This window comes from Glycine max, chromosome 14 (assembly GCF_000004515.6).
Source record: "Glycine max cultivar Williams 82 chromosome 14, Glycine_max_v4.0, whole genome shotgun sequence".
Lineage (NCBI taxonomy): Eukaryota > Viridiplantae > Streptophyta > Magnoliopsida > Fabales > Fabaceae > Glycine > Glycine max.
Genome location: NC_038250.2, coordinates 48,724,407 through 48,739,314, shown reverse-complemented (window position 1 = coordinate 48,739,314; position 14,908 = coordinate 48,724,407). Strand labels below are relative to the sequence as shown.

General features: G+C 27.7%; 1 protein-coding gene across 1 annotated transcript; it reads left to right on the top strand.

Annotated features, from left to right (window-relative positions):
* Window positions 1-2,833: 2,833 nt before the first annotated feature.
* LOC102660858 (uncharacterized) lies at window positions 2,834-12,953 on the top strand. Its single transcript, XM_041009074.1, has 12 exons — window positions 2,834-2,977; window positions 4,566-4,652; window positions 5,051-5,206; window positions 5,631-5,777; window positions 5,969-6,223; window positions 10,845-10,931; window positions 11,039-11,221; window positions 11,339-11,494; window positions 11,681-11,734; window positions 11,945-12,091; window positions 12,281-12,635; window positions 12,874-12,953. Exons 1-12 carry the CDS (start codon window positions 2,834-2,836, stop codon window positions 12,951-12,953), a joined length of 1,851 nt encoding a protein of 616 aa, XP_040865008.1.
* The last annotated feature ends 1,955 nt before the right edge of the window (window positions 12,954-14,908 follow it).

Genomic DNA, 14,908 nt, shown 5'->3' with positions numbered 1-14,908 from the left:
AGTTCTTCTCCTTACCCATAGGAGTTAGCAAGTTTCTTTTTTCGTTTTTATTTGTGTGATACATCAATGGGATGGGATTGAATCATTGACCCCTTTTCTCTTCTTGGTGCAGGGAAAGGGTTGAATTTGGTTATATATATGTAACATGGTGATTGCACAATTTAGTGTTTGCTTTATTAACATTCATGTATATCATAAATTCTTTCACCAATTGAGCCCCATGGCCACTTCCGAAAGTAAATTTGCAAAATTAAGGAAATGACACCAATTGAGCTCCTCACGATTTTCGGCCATTCTTTTTGGGTGTATATAAAATCTTGTATTTTTAATTAAATAAGTTTTAATTTAATTTATTGAATAAAATAAAATATGGTGGCAAGGTTCCGTGGTGTAACACATGATAGAGCAAGAAGGTACGTAGCAAAGCATGAGAGCCTGGAATCCAACGTTGGAATTAAGAATATGAAAGGCTGCATAATAGGCGCAAGAAGCACTTAACAGGAGCAAGAAGATTATGGAGGATTTGTTTGATAAGGATAATCTTGAATCACATGCAGTTTCTGATGCTTCTAACACTAAGAAAATAGACTGTTCACTGTTCCCGTGTCCCTAATTGATCAATACATCATGGTTGCTCAAAGGGACAGAAAAGCCGTGGCATTGTGGAATGAGAAATTACATACCCAAATCAGTGTTGATTCAACTGTAATGCAACAAGATGCTATGCCATATATTCTAGTTTGAAACCCACATTCAAGACACCTAGTGTCAACTTCATGTATGATTTATGATGATAAATAATTTTTCCTTGTGCCTTGAAGGTTCTGAGTTTTGAAACTGGCAAGAAATGCAAGCTTACGCATCAGCTTCTCATGTGATTGACAATATTTTCCCTCATAAACAGGGATAAATTTAAGCATTTTTTAAAAACTAAAAATAAATAATTAAAACCTACTGTCAACATAAGTTTAATTATCTTCATTGTGTCTGAAAGGAGGGAGAAAATGAGATGTACAAGAGTAGTCAAGGATAAGTAGGATTGTAGGGAATTTTTATAATAAAACTTTCAGAATATCCAGAAAAATCCACAGTGGAACTGATTTACAATTATAATAATGGACCTGAACTGCAAGTGCTACAGTGTTTCCACATTTATAAGATGCATCAAGTTCTTGGAAATAGTCACTCACTCACCGTATAAGATAAATATACATAAAAAATGGGAATTCATCTTTAGATATACCGACTCAACACAGTACTCGCACATAGAAAACAGCCTAGCTAGCTTTAGGACAAGTGCACATATTCTATGTACCTAACACAGTGTCAGTGAAAACATCTTCCACCTTCGTGATTCAACTGTGACATTTCTGATTAAATGTGAATGTATATCCTGAAAAAGTGAGAAAATGCAATTTAGCATATTAGTATAGTAGCAAAAGAAGAAGAAAAGAATCTGTGAGTGTGTTTACCTAAATAACACATCATTGGAACATGTTGTCCAACTTCTCCTTGTAAAGATCTAAAACGCTGGGAACAAGTATAGTTGTCTGTGCCTTGCCAAATTAGTTACAAGAAGATTTAAAGAACCTTAATTTCAACATCATAACAGAGCATCAATCCAAGTAGCAAATTACTAATCACATAATCATACAAGAAAAATTTTAATACAATAAACATCCCAAAATAAACCCCAATTTAATTCTTTAAGAACCCTTAAACATGTTCATTTTAACACAAATTGCGATAAACTCATTTCTTACCTCTAAAGCAGGTTCAATGTGTATAGTGACAACAATAGCGACATCTCTAGAGATTTCTTGAAATTCCTCAAATTTTTCCTCTAACAGAGTTTCCAAACATTAGAGAGAAAGAAAAAAGATTGAAACCTTTATTTCACATTTTAGGTGTGATGAATATTTTTCCCTCCACAACATTATTTTGCAAATCCCAATGTTTATTTTGCAATAGAAAATCACGTATAGAAATTTCATGACAATACAGTTAAAAAATTTAGGATTGTAGTTTTACTAAGACAATTTTGGATTTTTGCAGGGAAAGAAAAAGTTACAATGTAAATGGTATTTCTCGTAACTTCGACATGTTATCCTAATTCCCAACGATCAAAATGTTAGAAAATGAGTTCCAAATCTGATTTTCAAATTTCATCACGATCCAACGGAAAATAACTCTAGGATCATTATTTTTCTGGGACAGATTTGGTGGCATGTGAGAAAAGGGAGAGTTTTGGGAGGAAGAGAAGAGTAAACAAGATTGAGAGAGAGGAGGGGTATAAGCTATCGTAGTCCTAACATATCTCAATTTATAGTTAGGGTACTCACAATCTATTATTTATTTTATTTATTTATTTTTATTATTTTAGAAAAAGAAATTTTATTTTATTCCTTGTCAAATGAATAAATAAAATATATTTTTTATTTTCTCTCAAATTATCATTTTTTATTTATTTTAGTTAGTAAAGGATTGCAAATGATTCTTTCTCTATATGTCTTTTCATTTATTTCCTCTTACTCTCTAATATAACTAAAAAATAGGAAAAAAATCTACTGCATTTAATTTTCTTCCTTATTCTATATCAACTTGAACAATTTCTTTTCACTTAAAACGCATCCTAATTAATTATTACATTTTTGCATTTCTTTCTCATTTATTTTTTTATTTAATTTATTATGCGAATTATAAATGTTTTACCTAATTTAGTTTTATTACTCTTTTAATCTTCTTGTAGTAATGGTATAACAATAGGCACTACAGGAAGGAGATTGGACATCTAGTCATTTCATTTGACAGTAAAATCCTAAAGAAAAAAATGATGAATATATTTCTCTTTGTCTTGTGTTTAGTGATCAACGGTGGCATTCATAAAGTTCATGGTATTCAAAATACATTGAAAGAAGATTTAGAGTTGGAAAGACAACAACAACTCATTAACAAGCCTCATATCAAGAGTATTCGGGTATTCCCTAACCTTGTTATATTTCATCGAATGTTTTTTTTTTTCTTTCTTTCTTGATAAGCCTCATATATTGTATTTTGGATTCTATAGACCAAGAGTGGTCTCTGGGCATCACCTCAATTTGGTAGCATAGAACTCACTGATGAGTGATGAGCTATGAAGCCTAGATATAGGATATGACATGCTTACCATCAAGGTTATCAAATTTGATATTTTACGAAGACTTCCGAAAGTTTTATAGACTCGACTCGTAGACTTGTAAAAGTTTGTTTCATATAAAAATAATAATAAAATATATATAAATAAAATATCAATTAAACATTTCAACAATATAATAAAGTAAAATAGTAAATAATAAATTTCACAATACTTAAATAACCAAGTCTAGTAATGTTTCACTACTAATTAATAACTTGTAGATGTTATAATAATAATAGATCATTATCATCGCAGATTTGATGTTATTAGAGAATAATGATTTGATATTATTAAAGGTGACAATTTTTGTATTTGAGAATAACACAATAAATGAAGGTATCTTAAACACTAAATAGACAAAAAAACAATCCAAAATGACTTGGGTGTGTTTAGTTTGCATTTTCATTTCCTGTTTTTATTTTCTAAAAATTGTTTTCATTTTCAAAAGATTAGAATTCTAAAACATGTTAGGTTTGACTTCTTGTTTTCTGTTTTCAGGAAATAAAAACACTAAAAATTTATTATATATTGATTTTTTATCTTCTTGTATTTTTAGATTTGCTTAAAATTACATTCTTTGCCACCGCGTTTTTATTTTATCCAAAATGAGGTTCCTGTTTTCAACTGAAAATGAGATTTTATTTTTTCCATTTTTTGGTTCGTTTGAGAAAATATTTTCAAAAATTCAACCAAACATATTTTCATCACCATTTTCTGTTTTCAGTGAAAATAAAAACAGGAAACAACTAAACCAAACACTCCCTTACTTCTTCGCCTAATTTTTTTAACTTGTTGACTCGTTGTCTCAGTGATAAACTCGAGAGTTTATTTGAAGTTTATAGAATTTACCCAGAATCTACTAGAAAAGAATTTAATCAAGAGTTAATTCAGAGAGCATAAGTAGACTCGTAAACTTATAAGAGTTTGCAAGTTAAGTCATAAATTTATAAGTTGACTTTCCAACAACATTAAATGTTTTATTAATTAGTAAGCACAATATAGTTTGTCTAATTATTAAAAATATAAACCAAGATAAAATATTTAAATTTTCCCATTTGAAGATATTTTACTAAAAATATTTTATAACACTACTAGTCACACACACACACACACATATATATATATATATAGAGAGAGAGAGAGGGAGGGGCTGAGTAATTGATCATAAGTCTTTTTGTTTGGTAATAGAATTGTGAAAAAATGATGAATATACGAAAGAAAATTTGGAGTATGAGAGATAACTAAAGTTCATTAACAAACATCATGTTAAGAGTATTGGTGTATAACTTAGCCTTATATATCAATATATTCTTCCTTTAATTGATCTTGGATATCACTAGATTGTTTACTAATGCTTTTTAATATATATGTTGTATTTTGGATTTTATAGACAAAGTTTGGGGAGATTATTGATTGCATTGATATTAACAAGCAACCAGCATTTGACCATCCTTTACTAAAAAATCATAAGTTGCAGGTATACACTCCTTTGAAACAGTCTCATATTAATGTGGTTAACTTTTGATCTTTATTTGATTTTATTTCTTCTTAATTTCAATGTTTTTGATTTGTTAATTATAGAGAAAGCCCAACTTTAAAATATCAAGTGTAAAAGATTCAACGACTAGATTTATATTTGGGCTGAAAAAAGATCAATACTGTCCAAGTGGAACCGTTCCTATTCAAAGAATAACAAAAGGGGATTTGATTGGAGACAAATTATTAAATAGTCACACCCTAACTCAAAGCACTCCTGGTGATCATGTAAGTTTTTCCTTGTATAACTAAATTTCTAATGCTCTTAATTGGTTTACTTCTACAAGTTGCATCGCATCTAATGTTTGAGTAGTTATTTAAATCTATTGAATTTTGTAGTTTGCAGAAGTATCTCTTGTACCAGGTTTAGGTCCTTATTATGGAGTTAGTGGTTCATTAAGCGTTTATAATCCAAAAGTTGAGAAGGATCAAATCAGCGCTTCTACTTTATGGGTTCAAAATGGAGATGCGAATAGAATCGAGTTTGGATGGCATGTGAGTTTTAATGAGTGATACATAAAACTTACTATTAATTAATTGATAACAAAATCTTATTTACTAGCATGCCTTTGCATGTAGTTATCATTTTTTCCAAAGTTATATGTATTTTATTGAATTTGTATCAATTTTATGATATAGAAAATAATATCTAATTTATTTGAAAAATTGGTATTAGGTGAATCCAAGTTTATATGGCGATGATACAACTTATATTTACTCACGTTGGACGGTAAGAAAATATTTATTTATGTTTTTTTTATCTTTAATTATCCTATTGAATGAAACACATAATATGTCTTTATATAAATATCTAATTGTTTTTAATTTTAATTTGAATCTTATTCTTTATCTTAGGCTCTTTTTTTAAGAAAATAATTCATTTCTTCAAAATTTAATGTTATGTTAAAAAATGACACAGAGAGATAACTACAAGCAAACAGGATGTTTCAACATGCAATGTCCAGGTTTTGTTCAAACTCACAAAGGAATCTATCTTGGTACACGAGTGGACAATACATCCATCTATGGTGGAACGATTGTTGAGGCTAATGTTTCTATTGCCCAGGTTATGTTCATGCCATAAAAAATTTACTATAAGAAATCTATAATTATACACAACTCTTATGAGGTTAATATTATTTTAATTTCCCAATCATACATTCTTGATTAAATATAATGAAACTTTTTATAATAATGTATGTGACATGTAAGGTTAAGTATGATATATTATTCACAAAGAATTATACACCTTTTCAGGACCCAATTACCAAGAGTTGGTGGTTAAGTTTGGAAAGTACAACTATTGGATATTTTCCTATAGCATTGTTCTCCAACTTGACTTCGGCCGAGCAAGGGGGGTGGGGTGGGAGAACACATGCTCCTCCTGGTGCTCCTAGTCCTCCAATGGGATCTGGTTATTTTCCTGATGATAACTTAGTTCATGCATGCTATTTTAGGCAGGTCTCATTCAAGAATGGATCAATACAAGACTATGGACCTGAGGAATATCATGTACACACAAACACCGATAACCCTAGTTGTTTTGGTGTTGAATATTATGGAGATCAAGGAAGACAAGCCGGGTATTCTCTCCAATTTGGAGGACCTGGGGGCAATTGTGATAATTAATTTTTTCTTCTTCAATTAAATTATGTATGAAGTTAATATTAAATAATATCACAATCATTATTGAGAATGATATCTTTTTCTATCCTTATTTATTTTAGATTTGCAACTTTCCTAAAGCAATAAATTTTCATCTGGAGTTTATTTCAAAAATTTTATAAATTGAGTTTTTTTTATCAAAAAATATTAATGATTACTTATTTTTTATCAATAAATAATATAAACATTATGCACGAAACCCGGCACAATTGCCCAAAATCAGATCCACAAAGACAACAGACAGATAAAGGGTTAAAGGGGGCACCTGTTTAGGTGAACCAGAAAATGTGAAAATGAGGAAAATTGAGAGGAGGAGGAATGGTGGGTGAATCATGAATGAGAAACGCGATCGCTCGAAGCATTGCTTCACTAACCTCTTTGTGCAGTTATACCCAATCAATGAAAAATCGAAACTTTCTCATCCTCCATGGCAGATGGTTCAGTTGATAAATTAATTTAATTTAAAAATTCGGAATAATGAGGTCTCATTATTGGAAAAGCCTCACAGACAGTGAGAATTTTATTCCCAAAATATATAAGATGTTCAAATACATTTAACTATTTTCATAACAAAATACCATATAATTAAGACATCAGTTTAATAGATTCAAAGTTTAATCTATTTATATTAAGAAATTGTGACCAGTATTTAGTTCAAAACTCTTCTAATTCCTAACGAGACAATTACTTCGACTATGACAAAATATAGTTTATTTTTTTTATAAAAAATATCCATTTAATAAAAACAATTTTTAAAATGTTAATTTAAAAATGGTCAGGAATTTATCTAAATTGTACGTGAGATTTCTTAGTATAATATAATGTTTTGAAGGTTTTTTTTTATTTAAATTATAATTTTTTTTATTGGAAACAATGATTTAATATCAAATTCAACTTCAAAAATTGTATATAGATAACAAACTATTAAGCACGCGGCAAAAATATAAAAAAGGGTCACTTTTACATTTTATTTATCAAATAAGGGTTGTTTAGTAATTATTTACCTGGGGTCTGTTTTTTTATTACAAAGCGTCCCCCAGACAGACGCTTCCATGGAGTACGCAACACGTCCGGCGTGGCGCACGAGGGAGCAGCAGGGTAGCCCCCCGAGGGGGGGCGGTTCGGGAGGCGCCCTGCCGTGGGGGGAAACTGGTGGGGCCCCTGCCCCAGGGGCTTGGGCCGCCGCCGCCCCCCCCCCCCCCAACACCCCAGCCTCTTCCCACCACCCCCCGGTCTCTTCTTGTCACACTCCCCCCGTCTCTTCCCACACCTCCTAGTATCTTCTTCTCACACCCCAGCCTCTTCCCACACCCTCCACCCCAAAATTGTATATTTTTTTAATTTGTTTATCAAAAATTTAAATTTTGTTTCATTTTTGTTATTAATATTATTTGTTATTTTTTTATATTCCCACATTCTCACCCCAAAATTTCAATAAGATTATTTTTTATACACTCTAAATTGTATATTTTTTAATTTGTTTAGCAAAAATTAATTTTTTTTTCATTTTTAATACTGAGTATTGCAGCTTCTGTTTGCTTTTTAATAAGTTAATATGATAATAGCATGTCCTCTACTTCACATAAGATAAATTACTGGATCTAGCACCTAAAATCCAACTTGTACTTGTGCATTCATTAAAACCGGTTGTTAAAGAGGCAATGCTATCATCTTTACTCTTTGCCATTATCGTTTGTCTTTGAGATTTTTCTTGGATGGTAGATAACTCATTCAATCAAATAAAAAATGACAAGAGAAATATGAATAATATGCTACATGCATGTTTTGGGTAAAAGATAAGAAAGGCTTAATTGACAATTTCATTATTTCATTTTGTTCAAATTAAATTAATTTTAATTTTTTAGTGATAAATTTCATTTACTGAAACAATTGTATTTGAATTAAGTAGGTATTAGACAAAAATCTTTTTCTGAGTATATATTAAATATAATTAGTTAATTTCAAAACAATATTTTGATTCAATGATTAATAAAATCATATATGAAAATTTCAAATTAATTTATTAAATATATTTTAGTTACAAAATAATTTTAAATTATTTCTAGGAATATTATCTTTCATTTATAATTAAAAAATTCTATTTATGCATAATTAATGCAATTATCTTATATAAACACACATTTATTGTCATATAAAACTTCTGATATTACTCTATATTTAATTTTGAAATAATATATAAGAATAATTTCAAACTATGCATAAAAATTAAAACAATCCATACAAATACGTGAGTAACTGACTAGAAGTGAGATTAAAATAGAATAATAATTATTAATAAATTTTATAATAAATTTATGAAATGATCTATTGTGAGACAAAAAAGTTAATTATTTTTTGTATCTGTAGAAATAAAACATAGGAACAAAAAATTACATGTGCACCATGTTTAGTTAACTAATAAAATAATTGTAATGATATTTTTGGACTGTGATATTTGATAAAAAAAAATTACTTATATATATACACTATTTTTAAATGTAACTTCGTGTTGAATTTTTTTTAAAAAAATTAAAAATATAAATATACTTTTCTTATTGTTTAAGTATGTTCAAAATATTTTATTTTGTCACATATATTTTATAATTTATTTTGAAATAAATAAAAAATTATTTTTAAATGCATAAATATGAATGCCATCAGTGCATGTGCACAGGTAATTAATCTAAGTAGTATATATTATGATTTAAACCTGCAACATATATTATAGTTTTATAATATACAAGCACATGTTATGCCAATAGGTGTTTTATGCAGAGTCGATGAGGGTGTTGGTTGGTGCTTTAATCATTTAAAAGTAATTTGTTTTGGGATATTTCAATGAAGATATTATGCTTGATTCTTGCAGTTGATTGTTGGTCAGTGTATATTGGCTTCCGTACCAGGGAAATCAGAAATTATTTCAGTAACTGTTTCATGTTTTGTTATTATTCAACTCACAGAAAAATTTATACTCTGAAAACTGTGCATAATAATTCTTTTTCTCTTAGTAAAACTGCTTAATGAATTATATTATTTTCTGTTTACATTGTAACTCTGTAATGTGTGCCAAATATCCTTATAATAAAAATGTTTCTTTTAAAAAATAAAACATGCTAGTACATACGTACGAGATGTATCAAGCAATAACTAGAAATTTGATTCATACAATAATACGTATGAATGCTCAAGATTAAAAATAAATTGGGAGAATTTTAATTATTAAGAACAGTGCGAATCTTCCTTGTTGAGTAATGATAGTTGGAGCATTGTGTAAATCTTTCTTGTTTTTTTCAACATTGTGACACATATCTTTGATATTGAGTCATCTAAATTTCATTCAAATCTCGGAAATCAAACTGTCATTCAAAGCATCTGCCATAAGTTACACAAATCAGGATTTTTTTAAAACAAAAAGACACAAATCAGGGGCTTTGAATAGTAGTTAGTCAAGGATTGTCCATTATTCTTTTTCTATATGTGTTTTCATTTATTTCCTCTTACTCTCTAATATAATTACAAAAATAGAAAAAAATTCATTTCATGACATTTTCTTCCTTATTCTATATCAATTTGAATAATTTTTTTCCACTTAAAACTCATCCTAATTAATTATTATATTTTTGTATTTCTTTCTCCTTTATTTTTTATTTAATTTATTATTCAAAGTATAAATGTTTTACCTAATTTAGTTTTATTACTCTTTTAATCTTCTTATAGTAATGGTATAATAATAGGCAATGCGACAACGGGATTGGACATCTAGTCATTTCATTTGACAATAAAATCCTACAGAAAAAAAATGATGAATATATTTCTCTTTGTATTGTGTTTAGTGATCAACAATGATATCCATATAGTTCATGGTATTCAAAATACATTGCAAGAAGATTTGGAGTTGGAAAGACAACTCCAACTCATTAACAAGCCTCATATCAAGAGTATTCGGGTATTCCCTAACCTTCTTATATTTCATCAAATGTTTTTTTTTTCTTAATAAGCCTCATATATTGTATTTTGGATTCTATAGACCAAGAGTGGTCTCTAATCATCACCTCAATTTGATATCATAGAACTCATGATGAGTGATGAGCTATGGAGCCTAGATATAGGATATGACATGTGTACCATCAAGGTTATGAAACTTGAGATTTTATGTAGACTCCCAAAAGTTTCATCATCAAGTCATTTTGTTTGATAATAGAATTATGAAAAAATGATGAATATACTGCTCTTTGTCTTGTGTTTGGTGACTAGTAATGTCAATCATGGAGTTGATGGTATTCAAAATTTTAAAGAAAATTTGGAGCATGAGAGACAACTAAAGTTCATTAATAAACATCTTGTTAAGAGTATTCATGTATTACTCTTAGCCTTATATATCAATATATTCTTCTTTTAATTGAGCTTGGATCCCATTGGGTGGTTTAATAATGTTTTTAATATATATGTTGTATTTTGGATTTTATAGACAAAGTTTGGAGATATTATTGACTGCATTGATATTAACAAGCAACCAGCATTTGACCACCCTTTACTAAAAAATCATAAGTTGCAGGTATAGTCTCGTGTGAATAGTCTCAAATTAATGTGGTTAATTTTGGATCTTTATTTGATTTTATTTCTTCTTAATTTTAATGTTTGTTTTTGCTTTGTTAATTATAGAGAAAGCCCAACTTTAAAACATCAAGTGTAAAAAATTCATGGGCTAGACTTATATTTGGACTTGAGAAACATCAATACTGTCCAACCGGAACCGTTCCTATTCAGACAATAACAAAAGATGATCTCATTCGAGATAAATTATTAAATAGTCACACCTCAACTCAAAGCACTCCTGGTGATCATGTAAGTTTTGTCTTGTATAACTAAATTTCAAATGCTCTTGATTAGTTTACTTCTACAAGTTGCATCGCATCTAATGTTTCAATTTGAGTAGTTATTTAAATCTATTGAATTTTGTAGTTTGCAGAAGTATCTCTTGTACCAGGTTTAGGTCCTTATTATGGAGTTAGTGGTTCATTAAGCATTTATAATCCAAAAGTTGAGAAGGATCAAAGCAGCGCTTCTGTTTTATGGGTTCGGAATGAAGATGCGAATAGAATCGTGCTTGGATGGCATGTGAGTTTTAATTAGTGATACAGAAAATTTACTATTAATTGATTAATTGATAACAAAATCTTATTTACTAGCATTCATTTGCATGTAATTATATTTTTCTTCCAAAGTTATATGCATTTTATTTAATTTGAATCAATTTTATGATATAGAAAATAATATCTAATTCATTTAACAAATTGGTATTAGGTGAATCCAAGTTTATACGGTGATGATGCAACTCATATTTACTCACGTTGGACGGTAAGAAAATATTTATTTAATTATGTTCTTTTATGTTTAATTATCCTATTGGGAAGAAACACATAATATTTATATATATATATATATATATATATATATATATATAATTATTTTTAATTTTGATTTGAATCTTATTTTTTATTTTAGTTTAATTTTTTTAAGAAAATAATTCATTTCTTCAAAACTTAATGTTATATTAAAAAATGACAGAGAGATAACTACGAGAAAACAGGATGTTTCAACATGCAATGTCCAGGTTTTGTTCAAACTAACAAAAGAATTTACCTTGGTACACGAGTGGACATTACATCCATCTATGGTGGAAGGACCATTGAGACTAATGTTTCTATTACCCAGGTAATGTTCATGCCATAAAAAAATTACTATAAGAAATCTAGAATTATACACAACTCATATGGGGTTAATATTATTGTAATTTCCCAATCATTCATTGTTAAGTTAATATAATGAAACTTTTTATGATAATGTATGTGACATGTAAGGTTAGGTATGATATTATTCACAAAAAATTATACATTTTTTCAGGATCCAATTACCAAAAATTGGTGGTTAAATATAGAAAATACAAATATTGGATATTTTCCTATAGCATTGTTCTCCAACATGGCTTCAGCCCAACAAGGGGGGTGGGGTGGGAAAACACATGCTCCTCCTGGTGCTCCTAGTCCTCCAATGGGATCTGGTTATTTTCCGGATAAGAGTTTTATTCACGCATGCTATTTTAGGGATGTCTCATTCAAGAATGGATCAACACAAAATTATGGACCTGAGGAATATCATGTAAACACAGAGACTGATAAGCCTAGTTGTTTTGGTGTTAAATACTATGGAAATCAAGGAAGACAATTAGGGTATTCTCTCCAATTTGGAGGACCCGGTGGCAATTATTTTTTTTTTCAATTAAACTATGTAAGAAGTTTTTTCTATCCTTCTTTATTTCATGTAAGCAACTTTCCTAAAGCAATAAATTATCATATGAAGGTTATATAAATTTTTTATAAATTAAGTTGTTTTTTTTATCAATAAATATTAATCGTTAATTATTAATTTTTTTAGTAATGAAAATCGAACTCATAAGTTTGTTTCCACTCTTTTTAGTTAATCATTTAATTTATTAGTTGATATAAGTGTTAAATTTGTTATTGGAAATGAATTGAAGCCAATTAAGTATGTAGTGCAGACTCCACCGGAGAGATAGATACTAAATGTAAACAGTTTGAAATTCATAAAATAAAAAAGTTAATGTGGTAACTCTGCGGAAGTTTGTTTTCTACCTCATATAAAACTTAAGTGAAAATACAAAAATAAGTAGGATAAATTTTGAATTAATATAAACAATATATTATGTGTTGTAGGATAAAAATTATTGTAATAAGTTAATTATAAGAAACTAAGTAATTACAATTTATTCATAAAATTTTATATGCAGACTAATGTACAAACTATTGAGTTTGTATTGGTTTAATTTTTCTAGTTAAATTTAAAATAAAATATTTTTTCCGCCGAAGCATCATTTGCAGTGGTATTTTGTGTTATTTATGCTTTATTTTATTACATCGTCTAATTTTTGTTTTCTTATTGATTATGACTAAAAATTTAACTGAAAAATAAAAATAAAAATTAATCTGACACCTAATTATTTTTTATTTAACTCTAACTTTTACCTTTTTAGTCATTGGTGTGATTAATTAGTATCCTTTAATATTTATTTTTTATCATTAATAAAACTTCTAAAATCATTTATAATAATTTCCTTATCCTTATGAACTAATATCAAATAAGTCATCTTTCTATCAAGGTTAAGGAGTTATTCTTCACTTTGTGATTTTTTCCGCGTTTAAGACGCTTGTGAGTTACCTAGGGTCAAGGAACATAATTTGAGATTTATCTAAATATAAAATTTTAAAAATAAAGAAATTTATTTTTTTTATCCAATTTTTTTAAAAAAATAATTTTAATTAAAATATTTAAAATTCTTAAAATTTTAAATTATTTAAAATTGCATCATCCAGACATACTAGGTTATTTTAAGAAGAAAAAAAAAAACAAAAAATGTGTTCATTAATAAGAATTATGCAGATCAATAATCACAATTACTCCAAAATTAAAAATTACACCATTCTCATACTACTTTATTTTTAGATAATAAAAAAATAGTATTCATATATTCACAATATAAATTATCATCTAATCATAAATCATAGTTAATATAACTTTTAACCATCACAAGTATACTTTAAAGTGATTGGGGCAATTTTTCTTACAAAGTTTTTTTTTTTCTTAAAATATGTTAAATAATTATTTTTGCCACAAAAAAATGGATGCTGTACAAAATACCTTTTTAAAATAAATGTAGAAAGTTAAAAGTGATAAATGATATAATAAATTGATTTTTTATAAAGATTATTCATTTATTTTAAAAAATTTATGATATTTTTTCTATGAAAGTATTATAGATTAATATTTTCTTGTCCCCTCTAAAAATTCTGCTACTAATTTTTACATGGTTATCATAAAGTCAATACATTTATCATATAAGAAAATTTATAATTAGGTGACAATAAAATTATTTTATATTATAAATAAGTAGCTTGTTTTCTAAAAAAAATACATATTGCAATGCATTTTCCTTCATTTCCTCTCTAAAAATCAAGTAGTGTAACTTTTTTATATGTAAATAAGGTTAAATTTTGTATGCAATGGAACACTTTCAGTTGTGCTAAATTTTTATGAAAAATATTAATAAACAGGAACATGTTTTTGTTGTATATCTAATTCTAGATATAAGTTTTTTTAATAAAAGTGATCAAAATAATAGTAATAAAATTAAATTTTTAAAAAATACAAAATTTCAAAATTAAGAAAAAACAAAAATTATGATTACCACAAAATATATTTGATCGGTGAAATAAAATATATTTTATATTAAAATATGATATAAATATATTCATATTTTTCACTTTACATTTATAACTACCTTAATAAATGATTTTACTATCTTATTATTTAATAAATCAATTTAACAGTTTTCACCTATCGAGTTACTCATTTTCAATTACTACTAGTAAACACTTTTGTTATACGAACTATCAATCAATTTTTTTAGTTTCTAAGTAGTTCTTAATTAATTTTACCAAGCATAATCTTAACGTT

Coding starts and splice junctions, on each gene's coding strand:
- LOC102660858 (XM_041009074.1), top strand. CDS start 2,834: ATGAATATATTTCTCTTTGTCTTGTGTTTAGTGATCAACGGTGGCATT. Junction 6,224..10,844: donor ATGGACCTGAGGAATATCAT/GTACACACAAAC, acceptor TGGATTTTATAG/ACAAAGTTTGGAGATATTAT. Junction 11,495..11,680: donor GAATCGTGCTTGGATGGCAT/GTGAGTTTTAAT, acceptor AATTGGTATTAG/GTGAATCCAAGTTTATACGG.